Genomic DNA, 14,290 nt, shown 5'->3' with positions numbered 1-14,290 from the left:
CCAACCAAAAAAAATGCCTGGCTCTTTTGATGGACATGTAGCAGATTTCTGACATTGTACTAGATGTGCAAGTATCTAAAATAAGGGAAGGCAAACAACTACATTTGAACCGCACACGGCCAAATTGTGCTCCTGTGGCACACCTGCTGGTGGTGGCCAAAAGCTACTAGGTCTAAGACTGGTGACTTGATTAGACTTGTTGCTCTGGCAGTCGCTGCCCTTCCAGTCTGCAGTGCTAGATGGAGATACAAATAGCTCTGGCTTAGAGCAAAAGAGCTCTAAGGCTGGCCCTGTTCAGCGCCTGCCCTGCTGGTGGTTGTAATTTTAGAAAACTCTGTGGCAGCTGTGAGGGAGCTGAATTGCTAAGGTGGAGGATAAATCTCCAATCCTTCCTTTCCAGTTCTGCAGTCTGGCAAAGGATTTGCTTGCTCCCTTTTATTAAGACAGGGAAATGGGGTGAAATAAAAATCCTTTGGCTCCTGGTGAATGATCAGTAATTACCACTGGAGGCATGTGGATGTTGAGGGAAAACCTTTCTACAGAAGGATTTTTTGTAATGCAGCCAAAGTGAGTCCCCCAAGCTTGCTAAGACATTTAAACTTAAATTAGGCTACTTCCCTCCTGACTTGATTTTGCTTTAAATTACACAAGGCCTAGATTAGCTTTATAATCCAACGGTTTTTTTAAGCAATACAATTGGGGATCAAATGCTTTAAATATGCACAAATTAAAATTTAAGAAACACTAAAAAGAAGATGAATAGAGACTGAAGAGATGAATAGACGCTGATAATTTTGCTGTATAGCACACCCGAGTCAACTACTAGTATGGAATGACTTCAATAATTTCTACTGGTCTGAGAAGACTACTTCAGTCCCAGAGATCAATACTGTATCTTTTTGTCTGTTGTGCAATAATAGAATTTAAATAGTATCACACAACAATGATGCTTTTGATACTTGAAAACTTTTCGGGCTTGTAGATGTGTTTGTTTTTTTCCCTTTGTGTAAAATATTTGCACTGTCTCAAATTTCTGATTCACTTTGTATCTGTTAAGCATTTTTACTAGTGTTAACTTATTGTACTTGGCATTTGATATACCGGTCTGCTATGTGTTCAAGTGTGAATCTTGTTGCCGTTGAGTGAATAATCTTGTTTTCAGTTAAGCAGTTGTCTACCTTGAATTTTCATTCTCTCCCCAGAGAATTAAGTAAAACCTGAAAGCTGGGTTGGGATGTCAGTGCTTGCCCACTTCTGCATCGTATCCTGTAAGCGGTGAAAATGCCTATAGCTGTATTGTATATACGGAGAAAGCTTTCCTATCTTTCAGAGCACTTGTGGGCAGGGTTGACAGTATGTGCTGAGTAGCTGCTATCTAATGAAGTAAAAAAATAATTGCCTTAATAATCTGAGATTTCAAGTTCTGGTTTCTGAGTACGTGCAGCAGTTAAGGATCCAGCTGTCAGTTGCAGAACTGGAAATTAACTGCCTGGAAAAATATACTTCGGCTAATTAAATCAAACACTTCATGTCCTCCTGTTAGTAAGCTAAAAGTTGGTAGCCCCATTGTAGCTGAGGGACAGCTGATGGGTATATTGCGATCACCCGTAAGGTGAGAGCAAAGAGGTGGCCGTCAATAAATGGGAATATCTCTTCCCTCTCAGAAGACATAACTGACTACCTCAGTTCGATATTTTCTTTTGGTTTAATTTTTTTAACGTAGTTTTAACTTCCAAATCTCAAAGTGAGTTAGGTAAAAATGTGGCTCAGGTTTTTAAGAGCAGGATTTAATCCAGTAGGAAGCATAAGCCATTTCAGGATGCAGAGTGCGGCTGGAAGTTGTGGCTTAAAATCAGGCCAGTAGCCTCGTATGCAGTCTCCCCAGTGAAATGTGTGTTGCTGGGTTTTAGTAACCTGAAGGCAGTTACTCTAGTTCTCTGGGTGCACTTACTGTGTGATGAACTTACTGCATTTTTTGTGTGAATACAATTTCAACCATATCCCAAGTAGGTATTAATTTATTCTCCAGAACAGGTAGCATTATTGCCAGTTTTCTTCCTGGCGTAGCAAATAATTTATTTGGCTTATTGTAGCTGAGCCTTCTTGATTTAATACAGAAATGTACAGAATATTTTATTTTATAAAGTACCACTTATTTACCTAAAGAAAGAAATGCCACAGCTCTCAAAGGGGTTTGAGGTTTTTTTTTCCTCCCCTATTTTAGATCCAAGACACTAACTGAAAGACACTTATATTAGGTAGGAACATGCTAGTGGTGCCGATTGGAAAGAAGTAGAGAGAAGCAGGGGAAAAATAATTCTTGGTCAAAAAATATGTGTGTAATTAGGAAAATTCCCTAGCTCATCAGGCAGTTCTGCCTTCACTGAATGAGCTGAGCTCCTGGGAGGACTCTGAGGCCTGGGTCTGTAGCAGGGATGTAAAGAGTTTTGTCCTGGTGTTTTCTCTGACTGTTGGTACAAGGTAACTGGGTTTTTTTTATATGGACTAGTAAATTAGAAGTAAACACATCATCTAAAAATAAGACAAGTAAGTTGTCCTTTATATGTGAAGGACAGTGCCTCTTTTCAAATATTTCCTGTCCTTCTGAAAATCTTTTTTACTCAAACGTATCTTTTAGTGAAGTTCGACAGGCGTAGCTCTTTCTTAAAATTTCCTATTGATGTCACATTAGTAGACTAGCTGATCAGTTTAGGACTCTGACCCTGAAAAATGAAGTCAGTGGTATTTGACATCAATTTGAGGGTTGCCTGGATATAGCACTTTGCGGGATTAGGGCAATATAATATGTGCATATAATACAGTGTGTTCCTACAGTCCACTTTGGTGTGATCTACAGCATCACACTTCTGTAGTACACATGGTGGGTGAGGGTTGGGTTGGTTTTTGGTTTTTTTTAATATAAAGCTTATCCTCAAAATAGAAGTAATGTTTTGGATGAGAGAACTGACTATGACATTAAGCATGAATGTTTCCTATTTTGTTACAGAATGAAAATATAGTATAAATTATTTTACATTTTTTTTATGACTGGAATTGAGATATAAGGGCTAAATTTTGTTTGTGGTCTTTATTGGGTAGAATATTTTATTTTGGTGTGGAAGGTACTGCCAGTTTAAATAATGGGAAAGTTCTTGTACTTCAATAGAAAAAATCTTGTCTAGAAAATGGTGACATCTTAAATCATCAAATCATAGAAAATGAGGGTTGAAGGGACCTCAGGAGGTCACATCTAGTCCAACCCCCTGCTCAAAGCAGGACCAGCCCCAACTAGATCATCCCAGCCAAGGCGTTGTTGAGCCGAGTCTTAAAAACCTCCAAGGATGGAGCTTCTACCACTCCCTGGGTAACCTGTTCCAGTGCTTTAACACCCTACCTATGAAAGAGTTTTTCCTGATATCTAACCTAAACTTCCCTTGCTACGACTTGACTGTTGTTGCTGCTGCTTCTCTCATCTGGCACCACTGAGAACAGCCCAGCTCTGTCCTTTTTTGACACCCCCACCCCTTGCAGGGAGTTGAAGGCTGCTGTTAAATCCCCACTCAGTCTTCTCTTGTCCAAGCTAAATAATCCCAGTTCTTTCAGCCTCTCCTCAAGTCATGTGCCCCAGCCCCCAAACCATTTTGCCTGATGTCTGCTGGACTCGCTCCATTTTGTCCACATCCTTTCTGTAGTGGGGGGGGGGGGGGTCCAAACTGAACACATGACTCCAGAAGTGGCCTCGCCAGTGCAGAATAGAGAAGAAGAATCACTTCCCTTGCCCTGCTGGCAGCACTCCTACTAATGCAGCCTAGAATGCCATTAGCCTTCATTGCAACAAGGGCACATGTTCAGCTTATTGTCTATTGTAACCCCCAAGTCCCTTTCTGCAGAGCTGCTGCTTAGCCAACTGGTCCCCAGCCTGTACTGGTGCATGGGATTGTTCCATCCTAAATGCAGGACTTTGCCCTTCTTATTGAACCTTAGGAGCTTTCTTTTGGTCCAGTCCTCCAATTTGTCAAGGTCTTTCTGAATCCTAGCCCTACCCTCCAGTGTATCTACTACACCTGCCAGATTGGTTCTGAGGGTGCGCTCCATCCCATCTTCCTGGTTGGTGATGAAGATATTGAACAAAACTGGCCCCAGGACCAACCCCTTGGGCAGTCCATACTGGTTGCCAACCAGACATCAAGCTACTGATTAGTACCCTCTGAGCCTGATGATCCAGCCAGTTTCCTATCCACCTTATAGTCTATTCATCCAACTTGTACTTCCTTAGCTTCTTGCTTGCAAGAATGTTGTGGGAGACCTGGCTAAAGTCCTTGCTTGTGCAGAAAAGCCTTGCTAAAGTCAAGGTAGATCACATCCAATGCTCTCCCTGCATCCAAAGAGCCAGCCATCTCGTCGTAGAAGGCAATCAGGTTGGGTATGATCTGCCCTTGGCGAATCCATGCTGACTGTTCCCAATCACCACCTTCTCCTCCAAGTGCCTATCGGATTGCCGTTCTCTTTAAGAAATGATACATGCATTTTAAATTCAAACACTAAGCACAGTTCAGGAGAGAGTAGTTTATTAGGTATTACAATTGTCATTTATTTTAAGAGGGTTTTTTCCCCCAAAAAATGAAATTACACCAGCAGTCTATAAATTTAGCATATTTAATTGCTTATATATTAAAGTCATATTTGAGATACACTGTTTAAACTTTAAATTACTGTAAAATATTAGATCTTAAATAACTTCATTGGAGTTTGGTTTAAGGAGTACAAAGAAGTACCCAAGATACAAATCCCATGATTGCACTTTGCACTTTCCCCTTTTTAAAAGGATCTAACAAATTTTTCTGAAAAAGATTAAAAACTGATCATGTTTTTTCAAAGTTACAGAAGAGAGCCTTTTTGGTTTTGTTTCTCTTTTCACACAGTTCCCACTGACAAGAAGATATGCCTACATTGCAGTGTAACGTAGAGACACCTGAGCTGGCTTTTAAATGGTCTTAGAAGCTGCCTAGTTCTGGCAGAAAGGAGCTTTGTGCAGGCTAATTGACTGTGCTTCTTGGCAGACTGCAATGGAGATATACTGTGGTTCTCCTGGCCAGCTTTAAGGCAGTAGCTACAGACATCGCTGGAGAGGCAAAGCTTGATACCTAAACCTGAAGCAAAGTGCACCATGGCAGCAGCTGCATATGACTGAGCAGACTCTTCAGGCCTATGTGACGGGAGCTTTAAGGGTGTGAAAGTGGTTCATCCAGGGGTAAATTTTGACACTGCTAGAGCAGGAGTTAAACTGTTTTTGGGGCTGTATTACACCTCTACAGCTTTTTCAAACTGGGACAGTTTGTATGCCCGCAATTTTTAGCCCATTTGCTTGTTCGTGGCCTCGAGAGTCTGATTCCTTAATTAGCTCATGAATGCCAAAGGTGTAACTCTTGTAGTAAAATGCAAAGGAGAATCTCTCAAATATGAAAAAAACTGCGAGCTTTCAGAACAATACATCTGTCAATGTATCAAAATATCATACTTCCAACACAGCATTTGGAAAATTGGGCGCAAGCATTGTGTTGCAAAACAAAGTTATGCTCTCTCAAAATGCACCTGCCAGAGAGGTTAGAGAATACAAAAGCATGCCCCCATTCACTTCAGAGATCACCTGAAAACCTGAGAAACCTCAAATTAGCAAAGTTAGCCACATACACTAATAAACCAGTGCTTACAAACTGAATGGATAACTTTGAAACCTGCCTGTTGTCACCACCAACATGAAAATATTTTTTACAAGCCAACACGTGTCTAAGCTTCAGAAGCGAATATAGATATTTAACTCGTCAGGATTGCAGCGTGTGTGATGAAAATGGCTAGCATTATCTCTAGGAGACCCTGCTATTGTAGGTTGCTCTGGGTGAAGTGTGGGATTGGACTGGCCTATAGAAGAAACCTGTCTGGGATTGAAATGCAGCATGGGCCGGTACCAGTGTAATCCTATAGGCATTGTTTGTGCGTCTGTAGCGGTTAGTCCATGTGTTTACAGTTGCCAAGTATCAGAGGATTTAACCTATTTGGCCAAATTATGCTTCTTCCTGCACCCAATCAATGTTATTGGAGCCAGGGTACATCAGGGCATGCACCCCAATAATCTCTCAACTTTTTACTGTCTTAACTAAGCTTAGTTCCTAGCTTCCTAATTGTCAAAAACTCTTGAAGCTTAACACAGATGCATTTTGTAGAGTCATTTGGTGCTTCCAAAAATCTTTGTAGTGCAAGCAAAGGAATTAATGAGAATCCCTCGCTAGAGACTTCGAAGCTTCGGAGGTACTCTTACCTTCATTATTTAAATTGCTTCATTTACTTATTTAGTGAACAGTCCGTTTATATTAACAGTATTTTAACAACAGTTTTGGAGCTTTATATTAGGAAACTAAAGCAAGGAATCCTCTGAACACACTGCATCTGAAATGCAGGGCTTTTTCTGGGGACAAAGCCCAATGCTTACTCATTTAACATCCGTAAGAGGTAGTCATTAAAAAAAAAAGTTAGTTAATCTTGATTTATTTTCTGAGTGTTTTTCTTCAAACCACCTGCATTTCCCACTGTCTTGATATCTGAAATGGTAGTGGACAAAGTGATGAGAAGCATGAGAACTAGACTCAACTTGGGTGTGCAGATGAGCATGGACCTATGTTTTAGTTAATAAGGAGGAATTCTAGGGATAATTCAGAAAAATCCAACCCAAATCAAACACTTAAGATTATTAAATTCTGTTAATCTGCTTCCTTGGAGATAACATTAAAAAAAACCCAAACCCATATATTTCACTCCAAAAGAGAGAATAGAGGTTGCTTTGTGCACAAACGTCTCCAAATGACTTACTTGGCTGCTTTATTTACTGCTAAGAGAACCCTGAAAAGATGAATACACAACCAGATGAACGATACACAAATCCTTTACATGTGCTCTGGGTGATTCTGCAGACACGAGATGAATTCCTGGACCAACCTACCCTCATAGCAGGTCTGATAGACACTTGCAAACAATGGAAACCTAAGAAGAGGATGGGGAGAGTTTAAAAAAGTTTTTAGAGTTTATTTAGGAGACTCATAGATTATGTTTCAATAGAACATACAAGTTCAGAAAATGTATGGACTTTGACTCATTTATTATGCAAAAAAAGGCTGGAAGTTCTTAGTTCTGCATGTTGTTTTGCTATGGGTTTTTTTTTAAATCTCCCTTTATTTAGGTTGGGTGGATCTTTTCTTCTAGAAGGCTGCACTAACGATTGATTGGAGATCTATACGTGGGAGTGAAGCATGGTCCCAAGAAAATGAAATTGGAGCAATTTAGGATGGTATTTTTAGACTTAATTTCTTGGGGATAGAAAGTGGTATGCCTATTTAGATCCAATGTTTAGCAAAACAGTAGGGCGAAGAGTTGTCTTGAAACTGCCCAACAGTTTCAATTAAAGGCTGAGAAAACTTGTACTTGAGCATCCTTCTCCCAAGCAAAGAAGAGGCGAGTCTGAATATTTTGAAGGTAAGTTCAAGCAGAAATAAACCCTTAATACTTTTCTTACTGTAGCATTTAGAAAGACTTTATTTCCCTTTGCAAGCTGCCTTGAAAGTTAATGACTGTACAGCTGCAAGCGGAATTGGTTTGGACCAAGTGTGTAATTTACCATACGATTAAAGGGATGCTGTCAGGTCGCTTTTGGTCCAACGTTTAGATTATTTCAAAACAAGCCTCTAAGAAATCAAAAACCAAATAAATCTGCCTTAGTACAATTCTAATGGAAGAGTTTTTAAACATGCATCCTCTTTGTAGAGTTTGCTTGCCAGCTATTTCAGCATTGTGCTATTGCAACAGAACTTGGAAACAAGTTCCTGCGCTGATGTTTTCACTGTGTAAGTTGAGGAAAGGCAACGGGTAATTTTAATTCACATTCTTTCACTTATATAACATTCAAAACCTGTTTAAAATTATGTTTGTATCCTACTACTGTTCCTTTGTGCCATTATAATACTAAAAAGCAGGGTTTCATAATTCAGTACACAAGCATATTTTGTTTGTGTATCATAATATGACAGTATATACTCATTACTGTTCACTCTGTGGATGTTTTTGGTGCAAAGTGTACTGGTGACATCACCAGAGCATGAAATCCTATTTATTTACAAATCAGGTATCAAAGACACTACTATCCCTCAGGCCATTTTCCCAAGGGGACCATTGGGTGAAATGCTGAATTTTGATGCATTGTTGAGCCAACATTTATGTTAATGCTGTCCACCTTCAACATGCTGATTCTGGTATGAATTGTGCCTTGATGTGGACATCGGCCCTGATGGAAATGGACAGATCACGTACTTCACAGGGACTATTCATGTGAACTGCTAACTTCGTTGGCCAACATCATTTGTCACCCCCTCAGTCTATCATTTGGATATTTAAAGATCAACCTACTTACTTATCAACCATGTTTTTCTGTTTCAGAACCTTGTACACTTCAGCTGAAGTCTGAGGACCTTGTAGTTTTTGTCCATTCAGCATCTCCTTTTCCAACTCCTCGATAGACTGGAAGAAGAGAGGGTAATCACTACAACAGCATGAAAAGCAGCTGCATAACTGAAGCCAGGTGCACTCAAGATGGAGGGGCTCTAACAATGTAAAGTTTTACCCCTGTTTTGCACTTCTGCCATAGACCAAAAGCTTAATGAACAGAAGGTAGGAGGGAAGCTTACATAGAAGTAACTCAGCATATTCTATAAACTGGGCTTTGATAGGAAGGAAGCAACAATTTAATTTGCTGTGCCAATGGAAAAGATTTTCATTTGCTCTTAAACTGAGATGCTGTTGTCTCTTCCAGCTTCTAATGATCTTTGTTCTGCCCAAAGCTTCCAATCTTTGGGAAGCACTTGGAAAACCATGGTATGCTTTTTTCTCTGCATCCGTCTGTAATTGGCAAAGGGAGCCCCTGCAGCTAGGTTTATCTGTCATCAAGAAGACAGAATGCTAATGACATCTACATAATATGCTTCGTGATTTATTAGCACGTTAATTTAGGATGTCTCCTTACTTTTCCAGTGCGTACAAAGGCTTCTGCTACTTTCCTGTTGCGTCCCCCGTAGCATGTCGTGATTAGATCAGCAACCCCACAGCTCTCCAGAAAAGTAGCTATTGACACAGAGCCCCTGCAGAATAGCTTTGCAAAAGCTACCATTTCCATTAGGCCCAGACGAATCACTGCTGCCTTGGTATTATCGCCAAAATTCAATCCATCGCAGAACCCGGCTCCTACAGCTACTATGTTCTGCAATCAGTTTAATGGAAAATATACAGAAGAGAGAGAAAACATTAGACATGTAGTTCTCCAACATCTGCTGATTGTAAGTGAACTCTGTCTTAAATTTGCACGTCCTTAATAATTCTGAGTATGCTTAATGCCCAATTATTCTCAAACATTAGGCAGCTAGACTTAAGAGCTAAAAACCCCCTACCCTTTTCCACTGTTATTCCCAGGTGTAAGAGTGTGGAAGTAGCTTGTTTTAAACCAGCTACTTGTTTTATTTTGGGTGCATGCAATTAATATTTTCCCTTTGCCGCCAATCCCAGATCCAGGACCCTTCTGTTTATAAGGTTGTTGCCCTCAATTAGCGCTTTCTTGGCTTTCCCCCTTCCAACATAATCTATAAACAAGCATTGGTACTATAGCCTCATGCTCCTTTAGAGCAAAGTTGGCAGATTCCTGCAGAAGGCGGAGTAATGTTTACCCACCCATCAAAGAAAATTAGTGTGACTCTTAATAAAAAACAGTATCCCCCATTTCTGATTCAGAGATGTAGTTCCCCGTGTGACAGTAATAGGTTCTTTGGTGCTGCTACCCCCAAGCGTGGTGTCATCATATTTGCACACTCCAGTTCTGCTCTCAGCAAAGTCAATGCTAAACCTCTGATTTCAGGGAAAGCAGAACTAGAGCCTTTTCCTCAAAAATTACTCCAGTGTGTGGCCAGAAAGCCTATAGGGTACATGTATGTGCATATGAACAGGCAATGTGCTTCCAGGTAAATCTCTCAGAGCCAGTTCTGCTCTTGTCAGAAATGTTGCTTGTCAAGGCGAGTTGAGTGTTAACGTGATTGACTGAGTTGTATGCAAGTTTAAAGTCCACTGCTCAGCACAGACTTAACTTCAGTGTGTTTTGTTTCTAGTGAGGTTGCATGCAAACCTCCCACTTGAGAGAGGAGTCCCATTACTGCTGGGACGCAAGTGGCCCCCAGAACTTGGCCTCAGGGTAATCTATTTTATAAGGTGCTACCTGAACCTTGGACAAAGATATTTGATTAAATAGGTCCATTATCCTGTGACCTCTTAAAACAATCAAGCTCCCAGGTGAAGAAAAGCCTAACTTGAATCCTATGTCTGGTCTTGGCTTGAACAAAGCAGATGCATTCCTTTATAATTTATATTAAAACAGCACCTAGTGATAAGGGTAATACTCTACCGGGGGCTGTTTGTACACAAGGGTAAGTCCCGTGCCTAAAACTGACAAGAAAATATGATGGACTCAATTCTGCCCTCAGAGGCAGGTGGCGTGCCTGCAGTAGCAAAGTATTTGTTTTGAAGTCCCTTGCCAACCTTGGTACTCTACTTACATACTTATAAAATGGAAACAGCTACAGACATCATATGCTGGACAACTGGCAGCCTAGGCTACCAAAAAGCTTCATGGCAGAAGCAAGACTGGACCATGCAGCCTCCATCTGAGGGTAGAATTCAGCTTTAAATACAATGCATTTGTTTAGGAAGCACTAACTTTTAAGGCTCCACAGATCTCCACTGTATCACAGTCATCCACCACGGCAATCCTGAAATTTGGGGTCTGCATTAATTCTTTAAAGATCTGCCCGTGCTTTTCATTTTTGCACCCTGCAAAAGGAAAGATGAAAGTTGCATGTTTCTTGCTCCACAGCTTACAGGGTGAAGAAAATGTCTATGGTTAAAAAAATACAGAGGAAAGGGAATAGGGACTGTTTGAGGCAGGGGCATTAAACCACGTGATTGGGCATTAGTATGGGGGGATTTATTAAGTAATAGCAGTTCTCACAGCTGATGGCCAGTAACAGTGCATGAGCTGAATACTTGAGCAACAATACACTTGGAGAGGTTAATGGCAGATGGCCTCCAAAACCATGTGTGCCCAAGACTTGCCCTTGTATCACTGCAGCTTTGTCAAATGTTATTTTTCTGGTCTAATCCCTTAAGGAGACAACTCGGCGCTGCCTTGCTCAAATATGCCTTCAGCTCCTGCAGCCCCACCCAGCCCACTCTTGGGTGAAATTCCTGAGCTCTGACTCTAGCATGGCTACTGCTTCATAGTTAGAGCACAAATGAGTCACTTAATCCTCCAGGCAGTCTGCTAAGAGGCTATATTCAGATCATATTTGCACATGGCTCTAAAAATGTAAACATTGCTAAGTATTAACCTATAGGGGCAAATGCTTGATGCCAAATGCATTCTCACTTGAGGGGAGACCCTGAGACCAGGATGTTCGGTGTTTGCACTTTTGCAGTAATGTCATATTACCAGCCGTACGAAGGTCATGTGTAGCCTCATTAAAACACTGTAATTTGGCACGGAGATAAGGGCTGGCTGGCCCTGAATGGCAGTCCTGTTGAAGGCTTCCATTGCTTCAAGGAGCTTCATTAAACTCTGCAAGGATCCTTGAATGGTGCTTTTACCCAGTTTTTAGACAACTGGACTGGATTTTATTTCCAGCAGTGCTCTGCATGGGAAATCATCAACTACCATTCACACATCCTGGTGCCATTTCGAGGCATTCAGTGTCTCTGACAATCAAGCCCTATGTTCTCAAATAAAATCTGCCCTGGGCTCAGTGGTCTTGTAACTTCCCTTCACATCCAGGCTGATATATGCACCCTCTTTTTTTCCAGCTTGTCAGTGTGTGTGATTCTTGGTAATGGGATCTCTGGCCTCCATGGATGCCAAAGGGCGGAAACTCTTTGACGGGGAACCGGAAACAAGGGGCAAACTCTTCTGTATGGTCCTTCTCAAACCTAGAGTTCAAACCTAATCAAGGTAAAGATAAACTGTCCCCATACAATGAATGTTTCTCAGTGAATGTTCCTAATGGTCTAATTACACCCTCCGAGAGCAGATGCTGATAGGATGGTGGATATTTTGCTCTTTCTACCATAGTGTAGGCATAAAATGTTCAAAGATTTGTACAGACCACTGGGAAGAGGCAGTCAAGTTGCCCAGTGTTGCCCATGCCGGTTGGATTCCCATAACAAATTCTGCAAGTCATTATTAAAACTTTCTAAGTAAGCTCAGACGCAACTCTCCCCACCACACCTTGTGCTCAACAAGCAGCTTGAGGGGAGGGAGGAACAGTATTATAACTTCAGTTACAAAGAGGTAGGAACACTGAAAATATTTTCAGCTTGGGGAATGGTGCACCTTCAATACACATAGAGCTTGTACTTTCCAGTCCAGGATATCAACATTGTATCGGCTTAGTAAGATCTCTCTGGCATTAATAGGAATCTCTTATTCCTGTAGGAACAAATTGAGCTCTAACTTTAATGGAAGAGAATAACAAATTGCTGCCAATATAAGAATGTGCAGTCATTTGGGTGAGATCTGACATCCGCTGAAGTAGATGGAAATGTTGCCATTTCCTTTGGAGAAGGGATCAGATACGTTTGCACATGCTGGTATGCCTACAACTAGAACTGTCAAAGCTTCTCCTGTTTCCAGTACAGGTTATGCTCTGATCCTCTTTGCAGACACTGGGCTATGTCTCTGCCAGGGATTTCACGCTAGAAATGACTGCTCGCGGTAGAAGGTATTTGGAGCTCCATGGCTGTAACTCTCCCTGAATGGTACTTACCGATGGTGGTTTCACAGAACTTTTCATCAGCCACTTCACTGGCTATGTTGGCCCCCATGAGCACGCTGACTTCTATTTTCAGCTTCTCTCGAATTATGTCAGATATCAGCTTCAGGCCTTCAGGGCCCTCATCCACCCCCTGCATAAAAGGTAACATTGGTGTCAGATTGTTGGATAAGAAAAATGGTAGTGATGGAGTATCTGTGTAAGAAATGTAGTTCCTTTGCATGTGTATGGTGGTACTGGGAGTCATTTAGATGAAAGGACCAGGCCCTGTCTTCATGGCAATGTTAGAGTGCTGCTTCTAACCCAAGACCCATGTAGATGCAAATCACTAGCTAGTATTAGGTGATGCTTTATACTTGAGCTGGCTGGCCTGGCCTTTTGGGGTCAGGGTATTGCTGACATTCAGGATGATGCGCTGGGGACACGACTGATGCTCTGTGCTGTTAATACAAATGCTCTGCTGTTCTCACATTGCTTTCAATGTCACTGCTGTTGCTCCTGGAAGAAACTTGAGCTAACCCTGCAGTAACAAAGACCAACCCTCATGTTCAGGCTACTGGCACAAGGCTCTACTTTGCAATGCTGACTTCTTTCCTTTCTGTGTTAACCTTTCCTACCAAGGATCCGTAGCGCTAAAATAATTAAGCCTTCAAGTAGTGTGTTTCACTGTTCTTGTGCAAGATTTGTGTGAATTTACAGGCAAGACTGAAAGTTACCACTCAGTTACTTCGTGAACTGTTCTGCCCTGATGGCTGTGCACTAGTGGTGTACTCTGAACAATGAAAACCTCGGTCATGTATCAGCTGGCACCTGACAGTCTAGCTGGGTAGGAAATAACTTTCTGTGACTTAGTAATTCTATTATGTGGGACATCTACTGAGAGATCAAGTTAATAACAAAGAGAAAGTTGATTCTTGTCTCCAGAAAGCAAAGGCAGCCTTTGCCAAACACCTAAGCAAGCTCTGAGGCAACCAGAAACCAATGTCTTCATGCAGTTTAAGCTTTGCAAGGCTGGGCTTCCATCTATTTTGTTTCTTGCGTGTGAAAGCTGGACACTGTCCAGGTAACATTTTGCATATTTGGAGAAAGTCCGCCAGCAATCCTTAGGGGACCCTTGGACACGTTCCTGGGAATCCAATGGTGAGGGGCAGCAATGGTTGCAGTGCTGAAACGCTGATGGTGAAGGTGCTGGGCTGTTGGGTGGACTGGATCATGTGCATGAGCAACTAGATCATGACTGATCCATGACTGGATCATGTGCTGGTCCCAGGAGGGGCCAGCAGGGGACTGCATGCTTAGGGGCAACCAACAGGGGTTCATCAGTGGCAGGTCCTGTCAGACCAACCTGGTGGCCTTTTACGATCAGATCACCAGATCATTAGTTGCAG

At 41.7% G+C, this 14,290-nt stretch overlaps 1 protein-coding gene across 1 annotated transcript in view; it reads right to left on the bottom strand.

Annotated features, from left to right (window-relative positions):
- Nucleotides 1-4,547: 4,547 nt before the first annotated feature.
- The window catches only part of LOC109323018 (glycerol-3-phosphate dehydrogenase [NAD(+)], cytoplasmic-like), a 25,886-nt gene continuing 16,143 nt past the window's right edge, over nucleotides 4,548-14,290 (bottom strand). Inside the window, exons 4-8 of the mRNA XM_019554352.1 lie at nucleotides 12,897-13,035; nucleotides 10,799-10,911; nucleotides 9,065-9,298; nucleotides 8,456-8,562; nucleotides 4,548-7,035 (exon numbers count right to left, since the gene is read on the bottom strand). Of these exons, the coding sequence (XP_019409897.1) occupies nucleotides 6,939-7,035; nucleotides 8,456-8,562; nucleotides 9,065-9,298; nucleotides 10,799-10,911; nucleotides 12,897-13,035 (690 nt within the window). The 3' untranslated portion in view covers nucleotides 4,548-6,938. The remainder of the gene's footprint in view (nucleotides 7,036-8,455; nucleotides 8,563-9,064; nucleotides 9,299-10,798; nucleotides 10,912-12,896; nucleotides 13,036-14,290) is intronic.

Source organism: Crocodylus porosus, unplaced genomic scaffold (genome assembly GCF_001723895.1).
Source record: "Crocodylus porosus isolate Cpor-Errol unplaced genomic scaffold, CroPor_comp1, whole genome shotgun sequence".
NCBI lineage: Eukaryota > Metazoa > Chordata > Crocodylia > Crocodylidae > Crocodylus > Crocodylus porosus.
This window is presented reverse-complemented; position numbering and strand designations above follow the sequence as displayed.